This window comes from Ipomoea nil, unplaced genomic scaffold (genome assembly GCF_001879475.1).
Source record: "Ipomoea nil cultivar Tokyo-kokei standard unplaced genomic scaffold, Asagao_1.1 scaffold1558, whole genome shotgun sequence".
NCBI lineage: Eukaryota > Viridiplantae > Streptophyta > Magnoliopsida > Solanales > Convolvulaceae > Ipomoea > Ipomoea nil.
Genome location: NW_017617986.1, coordinates 568,692 through 579,907, shown reverse-complemented (window position 1 = coordinate 579,907; position 11,216 = coordinate 568,692). Strand labels below are relative to the sequence as shown.

The 11,216-nt window shown below is 37.1% G+C and overlaps 1 protein-coding gene across 1 annotated transcript; it reads left to right on the top strand.

Moving 5' to 3' along the window:
• Window positions 1–441: 441 nt before the first annotated feature.
• LOC109189540 (receptor-like protein kinase FERONIA) lies at window positions 442–5,558 on the top strand. The gene is made up of 3 exons (XM_019340149.1): window positions 442–580; window positions 2,048–2,165; window positions 5,360–5,558. Exons 1-3 carry the CDS (start codon window positions 442–444, stop codon window positions 5,556–5,558), a joined length of 456 nt encoding a protein of 151 aa, XP_019195694.1.
• Window positions 5,559–11,216: the final 5,658 nt, after the last annotated feature.

The following is an 11,216-nucleotide window of genomic DNA, read 5'->3' as shown; positions in this document are numbered from 1 at the left end:
CTACTCCTACTCAATAGCCTACATTATCACCTAAGCCTTCTACCCATCCTATCACTACACGGCTTTTTAGAAGACATCACCTCACAATTAATTTTTTTTTTTGTCTCTTCCCTTGCCTCCACTACGCCTAAGTCGAGATCATCATCTTCCCCATCTCTCGCAATCCATCCGTTTCCACCATTGTTGCTTCTTGAAACCTTCTCAAATGGAAAATCCTTTTCTCATCTTTGTTTCACCTTCTGAAAGGCACACGCTTTTCATCAAATCATAGATGCCGAATCTCCTTTTTCACCAGAAGCTACCGATCGAGTTCTTGCCACCATCAAGCAACATTCTTCCCTTCTAGAAGGACTCACGGACAAGGAAAAATGACAACTACTTGCACTTGCCCGCCACATCTCCGCCGCACCATTCCCCATTCCGACCGAGACATCAGCCGCGATGGTTATACCGGAGCCACTACCAGCGACAGTCTCTCTATCTCCATCTAACCCTGTGGGAAAGGAGAAACTGTATGTTTCAGGTACTGCAAAAAGGAGGAAGGTGTCTCATTTAGATGATATGGAAACTCAATATGACCGTAAGCATCAAAGGAGGGGTTCCACTCTTCCACCCAGACTCACTCAGTCACGAGCCCTCACTGAATCACCAACTGTACCAATTCCATCCGGCTCAAAATCAAAGGGGTCCCGCAAAACTTACGAAGGAAGAAGACTTTAACGAAGAACAATTCCTTAGTACTTTGAAGGCTACAAACACTTAGGAAGTTGGTACACACTCTAGCACTCCTCCTTTAATTGGTATTACCTCAATACCCGAGTTTGAGAATCCTAATGTGTTACATTTTTTTACTGGCAATCTTCTTTCGCAGTCTTCGTTTGCCATTTATATTTTTTTTCTCTGTTTTAAATGTGCCTAAGATGAATTTTTTCTTTTATTTTATGTGAGTGGCTTTAAAATTGAACATGAATTATTCATTCCCACTTCTACATGTGTGTATCTCTGAATTTATTCACACTTCAGGTACATTTGATCATTCTGGATTCATTCTCTTTACTTGTTCGTTTAATTTTTTATCTTTAAAGTGTTCGTTTAATTTGTCTAGGTTACTCTTTATGTTTGGTTATTAGCTGTTTCTGTATGTTCACTACATGTCCTTTTACATTTAATTTTCCTGGGTTACTCTTTAAAGTGCTCGTTTAATTTGCATGGATTAAAGTGTTCCTTTTTATTTGTTTAATTTGGTGCAATTTGATTAATGTGTTTATTCTCTTGTGTTACTTTATGTTTATGTGATTGTGGTTTGTTTGGTCCGGTCATGACCGTATTTGTGTTTATTCATGTGTTTCCCGCGCTATCTGTGTCTCAATTGTTTATTTGTGTGTTTTCCGTGATATCTGGTCTGAATCTGTGCCTAAATTTGGTTCATATGTGTTTGTGTCTGAATTTGATTTATTTTGAATCTTTGGCTTGCTTTACATGAATGTGCTTACTGTTTTATTTGCTAATCTGTTTGACTCGAATTGAGAATTGAAAATTCCTGATTTTTTGTTTATGTGTTTTGCTGAGTTGTTTGCAAATTACGTGTGCATGGCTCTAGGGCTCTCGTTTTTTTTAAAAATCTTCTGCAGGTTCAAATAAAGCAAATAACTTTTTATGGAGTCCCAATTACAGCTTCAAGCTAATGTGAAATTCTTGGCAAAGGAAACAATCACGATGTACATTTTGAGGGGGAGTTCTTCTTAATCTCTTATGAACAAATTCAATTTGTGTATTTATTGGGTATTTTCGGTTATATTGGATTTCTTGGGTATATATGGATTCTCTTACTGGACTCTATCAGTTTTTGGATTATCTCGTTGGGTTATCGTTTTATTTGGCTCATCATAATCTCTGGGGTCTCATTTTATAATCATCACCTTATTTGGATTCTTCTTGGATTATCTACTTGATGAGATTATTTATGAGGAATATTTTGGATGAGATTGCTTATAAAGGCTTTATCTTCTTGGTGTTTGATATTTGATTCTGATCAATATGATGTAAGATTGGATATTATACACGGGTGTACACCAGCAAGTAAATATGAGGGCTGATACTGGCACTACTACCAATGAAACTGATGATACTGACGACGACTTAGTTTCAGGCACCCCGTCTGCACGGTAAATCTAATCCACTATTATGATGTTCACCTTCCTTTGTCATTTATTTGGCAAAAGGGGGAGTTAGGAGTAAGGGGGAGTATTACGGGAAATCTTCTGCTTTGTTGGATGACTACGGTACGGTTTTATTTGGCAGTGTTTGTTGGTATTGCCTATTTTTGGAAGTGTTAATGCTAGTCAGTATGGTAATAATGGACTTATATTAGTTAGGGGGAGTAATAGTAGTGTTTGGTGCTCCTAACTAACTATATGGATATTTTTGGTATGGTATCTCACATGCACAAGTTAATCGTTGATATGGTATGCTATGATTTCAATGCTTCTGTGTGTGATTCAAGAATTGAAGATTTCCAATTAGGTTCTCTACTCACAAATGGTCCAAAACAATTTAATTTGTTAATTTTTTATTCTAAATTTCTATGTTATGTTAAGTACCTATACTAAGGGCTATAAATAAAATTTAAATTGATTCTTGCCCAAAGTATTTGATACTCAAGTTTTCCAAATAAAATGCCAAAGGAGAAGAATAAATTATAAACTTAAGTTGTAAGTGTAAAATAAATTTACACTATTGGCTATTTTATTGGTTTTACTAGTTTTAAATTAAATTAGTGTTGTTAGTTTTAATTCTTTTATGGACCATGTGAGTGCAAAATTAGTTGCCAGCATGCATTGTATAATTAAGTCTACGGTGAAGCATTCAAAGAACAAAAATGAGTGGTTGTGGCTTATTCGAACAGTGGAAGGCTAAGGAAGAGGCTACGATTGAGGATCAAACAAAAGGCTCATGAAGTACTATAAAAGCACACTGCTCGGATGAAGACATTGCCAATTTGATTATTACACATTGCGAGAGCTATCCTGAATTTACAAAGCTATTTATGTTTTAATGTGATTTATGATTTAATTCTTAAGAGTATTTAAACTGTACTACATGATCGGTACGTGGTACTGCTGAAGCAACTTGTGAAGATTGTTCGGGTATTCGTGTGTCAGTCCTGGATAGTTGTTAGAAAGAGTGGTAGTGGTAAAGGCTAGAGGCCGTCTTCATTTACCTCTTGTAATACTCCTTTTGGTGAACATCTATAGTGGATTGGGCAGATGTGGGTTGCCCCGCAGACGTAGGAGAAGGAGCTCCGAACTGCGTAACAATTTCTTTGTGTTTTTAATTTACTTTATGCTTTCTGCAGTTATTATTTATACTTGTGTAAACGAGTTTAATTAATTAACTAAATTGGTGCATAACTTAATTAACAAGTAAAAACAAATAGCTTTTATTTTTCAAGTGTCACGGTGCAATTTCATAAGTTTTTGTTGATGTTTGATATAGAAAATAGAGTAGACTAACAGATCGTAGATCAAAGTAATTATACATGCACATACCAATACAATAAAAATGACATCCTAAGACAAAGATTCAATTAAACTAAACTAAACACCATAACCATTCCTTCTCCATGAGAAAATAAAGGAATTGAACTTGGACTAGGTGGCAAATTGTGAGTTACACCCCTCCATTATCATGTTCGAGCCTGGAGTGAGGAATTTCCTTTTAAAGAATTCACTAAAGATAGAGCTTCAGAATCTGCCACAGATAGCTCCTAGCTTAGCGTCGTCGTTGTTCAATTCCCAACAGCCGCAGACGCATCGTTTTTGGTTAAGAAGGCCGGGAGGCTGGGAGCGGGAGGGAGCTTGTTGGCGGCGACGTGAAGAAGGACCATCTAGCGTAGCGTTCTGCGATTTTCGGCGCTTCAGCAGCTATGCCCTTTTCCTTCTTACTGTTTTTGTCCTTCTTCTGCCTCGGGTTCGAGCGAGACAGACTGGCAAAGCCTCCACCTCCGCCAATTTCATTCCGCTGGGGACTTGGCTTCTTCGGACACCACTTTCGGCACCACTTTCCGCCACTGCCACTCTTCAACGGGTCACTCGGATGAAGAACCCCAACGCCCGCCATTCAAAATTTTTGAATTTTTAGGAGAAAAACAAGCACCAGTACAGTTTACGTTTAGAAAAGAAACTCTGAAATCACAGCAAGTTTCTATGGGAAAAATATGAGAAAGCATATATGACAGAGATTTTATAGAAAGATTATGACCGGATGTAAACAGATTAGAGTGCTATGTTTCCTAATTTCACTATGAAAAGCAGTACGTACTATTTTTTCCTTGCCAAATAAGGAGTAGGATTTACTTATTTATTTATTTATTTCTAATGTAAAAAATTGTAAAAAACTTTAACTGAATTTAGGTTAATACCCTTGACTTTTATCAATATTTCTATATTTTTTTTTAGTATTATTAACTCTGGTATAAGACAAAACAATATCTCATTTATATATACTTTTTTTTTATCTGAGTTTTTCCCCAAAATGGTCCCTCGACTATCGCTCAATCTCAATTTTGCATTTCGACTTTCAATTGCACCCAATGTGGCCTCTTGACTTTTAAAAATTATCCCAAATTGGTCCTCCGTTAGATTTTGTGTCAATTGGGCGTTAATATTGGTGGGTATTTCAGTCAATTCGTTAATGTTGAGGACGGACAACAGAGGCATAACAATTGAACAAATTTGAGATCGAACGCCAGCGGCTCTGCGGCGGAATACAGAGATGGAGATTCTCGACCAAATCACTAATGGTGAATTACTGACGGTGACTAAACAAATTTGAGAAGTTGAGCAATTTGGAAGTGAACAAAATGATGGAGATTCTCGACCCTGATGTGCTAGGGACGGCGACGAAGCTCACCGGCAGCATCGAGGAAGTCTGGGACGAGGGGAAATTAGTGGGTTCTTCATCTCCAATCTGACACCAAATCTATTTACCAAAAAACAATTCGGAAACTCCCGAATTTCCAATCGGTGGTGAAAGATCTCGTAAAAAATTGGTAGTATGGAAGCTTCTCCTGTTGGCAACAATTCTTCAGCGGTGGCTTCTTCCCAGTTCGACAGTGACCTTCCGTCTACAACAACTCTGGAGATTCTCGACTTCGGCTGGAATTTACTTGTTTGGCTTTTACTCTCTAATTTTCTTGATTTGTGCTTAGCTTGCAATTTTAATTACCATTAAAGTTCTTTTGTTTATTTGATAGAAAGTAATTTGTGAATTGAGGTTGTGCTTAGCTCTGCGCGGATGCCACCGCCCACATAGTGGCGGCTGGCATTATATTCGTGTGTCGGAACATGTTATTGTGCAGACATTTCTCTCTAGATGAGCTCAAATCGGCAACGACTGATTTTGATGAGAGCTATGTTATTGGCAAAGGCGGTTTTGGAAAAGTCTATCGAGCTTCCATTAACGAATTATATTGCAGCACTGAAGATGGAGCAAACAGTTTCGTCGTAGTGAAACAATTGAACAAAGCGGAGTCGAGGCAAGGAGAAAACGAATTCTAGATGGAGATCAAGGAGAAAACGATTTCTGCAATGAAGAACAAGGGTTGTTACTGGTTTACGAGTTCATGGCCAGAGGAAGACTCGCGGACCATTTCTACATGGTTGACGATGATAATCGTCCCAGTCTCTGTTGGGAACAACGGCTGAGCATTTGCCTCGACGCCGCGTGCGGATTGCAATACCTTCACGCCGGAAGGGGATGTCAAGCACTCAAACATCCTACTAGACGAAGCTTTGAAGGGGAATGGACGGAAACACCCTCAATCTTAACGCCCAGTTAACCCTAAATCTAACAGAGGATCAAATTGGGGTAATTTTTTAAATTCAAGGGACCACATTGGGTGCAATTAAAAGTCAGAATGCAAAATTGAGAATGAGCCATAGTCAAGGGACCAAAATGGGTAAAAACTCTTTTTATCTATTATAGCCTAAAGATCAATCATTATTACATGGACCATGGTCCACACAATTGTGTGGACCATAGATAAAAAGTGCATTTTTAATATACTAAATAAGGTACATTTTTTGAAAGTACATTTTTAATATACTAAGACTACATTATTTTATATAATGTACCTTCAATACAAAAATAATGTATCTTCAGTACAAAAAAAATAGACTTTTAATATATTAAAAATGTACCTGATATTCATGGTCCACACAATTATGCAGACCATGGTCCACACAATAATTTGCCCCTTAAAAGTGATCAATACTTATTTAGTTATACATTGGGCTACAAATATTATACTCCTTACAATTGTTGGTGTAAATTATCCTATCATCAAACGTATAAACACATGATTTTTTTGGTTTCTAGAAATTATATTTATACCTTTCAATTTTGGGTGATAGTACGTGCTAAAGAAGTAAAGAACACATGACAATCTTACATGCATTTATGGCCATGTAACATCTTAACAAGTTAATTAGGTGAAGTTGGGACATCTTATTTGAACATGTTAGAGCATCTCCAACCCACACTACACCAAAACACCAAATAAAGAATTATGCCAATAAATTACCAAAATCATGAACTTAAGCCTAACAAATGTAGTTAAATCAATGCTAAAAATGTGCACAATTGAACTCACATCAACTCCCCCCACACTTGTGTATTTGCTTGTCCTCAAGCAAAACCAAGGAATAAATCACAAGTCAAAACATACAAATTACTCATACTCTCTCTTGCACAACCTTTCAAACCACCAACCAACTTGCTACAAACAATAAGGTTCAAGAATCAAATTAGTTTGGCACATAAGAGACCCATTTCCAAGCCAATAACCAAGCACCAAGAATTTAAAGTATGTGAGGATCAAGTGTGCACAAGTACTCAGTTGAGATTATGCAAGACATGGCTCATGAATGAGATCCCATAGGCTTGCCCTTCATACTCCCCTAGATCAAATCTAAGAATGCATGTTAAGATCAACTAGGACTTTATTTAGCTTGTAATGGGGCTAGGGCGATGGCTAACAAAGAAGTGGTATGAAAAAATTAATCAAAAATAGAGAATGTCACAATTTATCTAAACTTTTCAAAATTTGGAAGAGATGAAATAATCATAATTTCAAGGAGCAAATTTCTTTTAAGAACTTAGCAACTCTTTGGTAAAGTGGGGGTCCAAACTCAAAAACTTTCAATCTTTTTTTCTTTTTCATTCTTTTCTTTTTCTTTTTTTTTTCGATTCTTTAATATTTTTTTTCTCTTCTTTTCCTTGATTCCTTTCTTTGGATTTCTTTTGGATATAGAAAGATAATTTTAATCCAAACTTTCATGACCCCCACACTTGAACATTTGTAACATTAGCTGCTTTTTTGGCACAACTCAATAAAAACTCTTCTTACAGAAATAATAAAGATAAAAGTTCCATTCTTTCATTGGTGGAAGGGAAATATTTGGCCAAGGGCTAAGGGTTATAATAATGGGGTAAATCAAAGAAAAACAATCACAAAGAGGGGATAAGTGCTTAACACTTATTTAAACAAACAAAATGCACAATGGGGACACGAAAGATAAAAATATATATATGGGCAGGTTTAAAGGCTATGGCTAAACAAAAATGGCTTAAATCACTTCAAAACATGCAAAACTTAGACATCACTTACGGAGTAATGAGGCAAGTTCTAGCAAAACACCCATGACCGGAATCTCACATAAGCCTTCACTAGCAATGCATAACACACAAGATCAAGAATTAATCCAATTATTAAGTGGTTAACAAAGCTATTGGCAAGGGAATAGATCAATTATGAGTTACACCTCAAATCATCAATCACAAATTGAGATGCAGCAAGCACCACTAAAACAAACCATTAACCGACAAGAGAGAGTAATTGCAATTGCATGCTAAGACAAGTAACTTATTCACCAAAAATAGCATATGAGCTGAGTCATCCAAGAAAAAGCAAAAAAAATTTAAAATTTTAAAATTGTCCCCAAATTAATGACTCCCCCCCCCCCCCCCCCCCCCCCCCCCCCACACACACACACACATAAAAATTTGCATCGTCCTTGATGCAAAACAAAAGAGGGGAGAACGAAAGCAAAAATAAGGCGAACTAAAAAGCAATAAAACTAAAATAATACGAAACTAGAAAGCAATAAATATGAAAGCAATAAAAGATAACATGGGGTGCCTCCCATGAAGCGCTAAGTTTAGCGTCGTTAGCTCGACGTAGCCTGGTTATGGAGTGCTTAGCCCGGTTGATTTTCGAGGTTGTCTTCATCCCACTTCATTAGATGAACCATGTTGCATGAACTTTTCTCCTCGAAGGCATTGAATTCAACTTTTTCTTCTCCAAAATAAAAAATCATCGTTCCCTTTCTAGCATCAATTAATGCTCCGGTTGTAGCCAAGAAAGGTCTCCCCAAGATGAGTGGAATTTCTGGATTTTCTTGAGCATCTATTACAATAAAATCAACAGGGACAAAATATTTGTCCACACGAACAGGGACATCTTCAAGTATACCCACAACGGTTGAAGTAGACTGATCCGCCATGCACAATGTGAGGTTAATTGGTTTTGGCTTACCCAAATTCATCTTCATACAAAGTGAAAGAGGCATGACACTGGCTCCAAGATCACAAAGGGATCATTTTATAGGACGACCTCCAACAATACAAGGAATTGTGAACTTCCCCGGATCTTTATATTTAGCCACTCTTCTTCCAACTCCGGGTGTTAAGGCCCTATACTTTTGTGCCATTGCAATCATCTCATGTTCCGCATATTTTCTCTTTTTAGCAAATATTTCTTTCAAAAATTTTCCATAGGAGGAGACTTGGGAGAGCAAATCAAGTAAAGGGACAGAAACTTTCAAATTTTCAACTATTTCTAAAAATTTCATCCATCTACTTTTATTTGTTTCGTGCAAAGGAAAGGGCAAGGGATTTTCATACCTTTGTACGGTCTTCTTTCCTTTATCAATGACTTGTGGGTTATTTTTCTCAACAATTGGCTCATCCTCATCTCTGTCAAGTATCCTTTCTATTTCCTCTTCAACAATTTTAGTTGGAATTGATGCTTTGATAGGAGGAGATGGTTCTTCAAGAACCTTGCCACTCCTAGTGATAATAGCATTGACATGTTCCCTGGGATTCTCAGTACTAGCTGGCAACTTCCCTGTGACTATGGTGCTAGATGTAGAAGCTTGATTGACAAGTTGCTTTTCTAGCATCTTGCTATGAGCACTCAATTGATCCACCATTTCCGTTAATTGTCTATACTGTAAAACTATAACAATAGGCATGGAATGATTTAACCAATACTTTAATCGGAAGCGTTAAAGTACTAACCTGATTCCATGAGAGAATGATGAAGCTTTCAACCCTTTCTTCTTCACAACTTCTTTATGCAAGTTTGTAGAGTGTTTTTCAGAATACTTTTCCCTCTGGTCTTTCACGTTAGTTTTCACAGTGATAGGATAGGAAAATGCTTATGCCCTTTTATATTGTCTTCTTTACATAACTTACATTCCAATATTGATTATTGGAATTATGGCAATAATGGCCATAAACCAATATTAAGTAGGCTTAAGTAGCCCTATTGAAAGCCAAAGAGAGGGGAGTAATAACCCCTTGATCCGTTACATATTTTATTCCCATTACCTATCACAACGGGATTTTAATTGTCCAGACCACTTTAATACATGGACCACAATAACATTAGAATAAAATATTCTAACATTCTCCCACTTGGTCCATGTGTATCATTGATGCATTAAGATAAATTTAATTCGCGAAATATCCCAAAACATCAATGAACCTTTACTCAAATTAAAGCTAGTTAGATCATGGCGGTCGCACGTTATTTGAACAACATGTTCCCTTCCATGCATCATAGGTCAACTTTAATTTCGATACTGATAACCATAGGTGCAAACAGAGATATAACATTAATTGAATTCAACCAAGTCAATATAGCATAAAACTGAAAACCAAAATTACAATGATAACAAGGCTCTATGCAAAATTCCCATACTCTCCACATAATAGGAGAAGACTTTCGGTGCTAAACCTTTGGTCAAAGGATCAGCAACCACAAGTTCAGTTTTGATATGCCAAATTAACACTCTCTGTTTCTGTACTTCTTCTTTAACTGACAAGTATTTCAATTCCATATGCTTAGCACCCTTAGAGTACTTGTCATTCTTAGAGAAGAACACTGCTGCGGAGTTGTCACAATAAATTCTCAAAGGTCTAGAAATACTGTCAACTACTTTAAGCCCCGAGATCAAATTCCGTAGCCATAGTCCATGATTTGTGGCTTCAAAGCATGCCACAAATTCTGCCTCCATAGTGGAAGTAGCGATGACTGACTGCTTTGCACTTTTCCAAGAAACTACTCCTCCAGCTAATAGGAGCAAATAACCAAATGTAGATTTTCTCGTATCTACACACCCAGCATAGTCTGAATCAGAATAGCCAATCACTTCAAGTGGATCTGACTTCCTATACGTAAGCATGTAATCTTTTGTGCCTTGTAGATATCTTAAAACCTTCTTCGCAGCCTTCCAGTGTTCTATGCCGGGATTACTTTGATATCGACCCAACATACCAACAGCAAAGCTGATGTCTGGCCGAGTACAAGTCTGTAAATATCCCAAACATCCAACCACTGTTGCATAAGGTATACCTTCCATTTTCTTTTGCTCAAGTTCATTTCTGGGACATTGAGCTAAACTTAATTTGTCTCCTTTCTGCATTGGAACCATTCCCGGAGAGCATTTATCCATCTTAAATCTTTCCAAGATCCTGTAATGTATCCTTTCTAAGACAATCCTAATAATCCTTGTGTTCTATCTCGGAATATTTCTATTCCAATCACATAGGATGCCTCACCCATATCCTTCATTTCAAAGGTCTTGGAAAGAAATACTTTAATATCACGCAACATGGCCTTATCATTTGCAGCAAGTAAAATGTCATCAACATATAAGACCAAAATAGCAAACTTGCTCTCACTGACTTTCATGTAGATACACCGATCAACAGTATTTTCCACAAAACCATAAGATGTAACAATACTGTCAAATTTAATGTACCACTGTCGAGAAGCTTGCTTAAGTCCATATATTGACTTTTCTAATTTACACACCAAGTGTTCCTTTCCTGTGGTAAAAAACCCTTCTGGTTGGTCCATATATACTTCT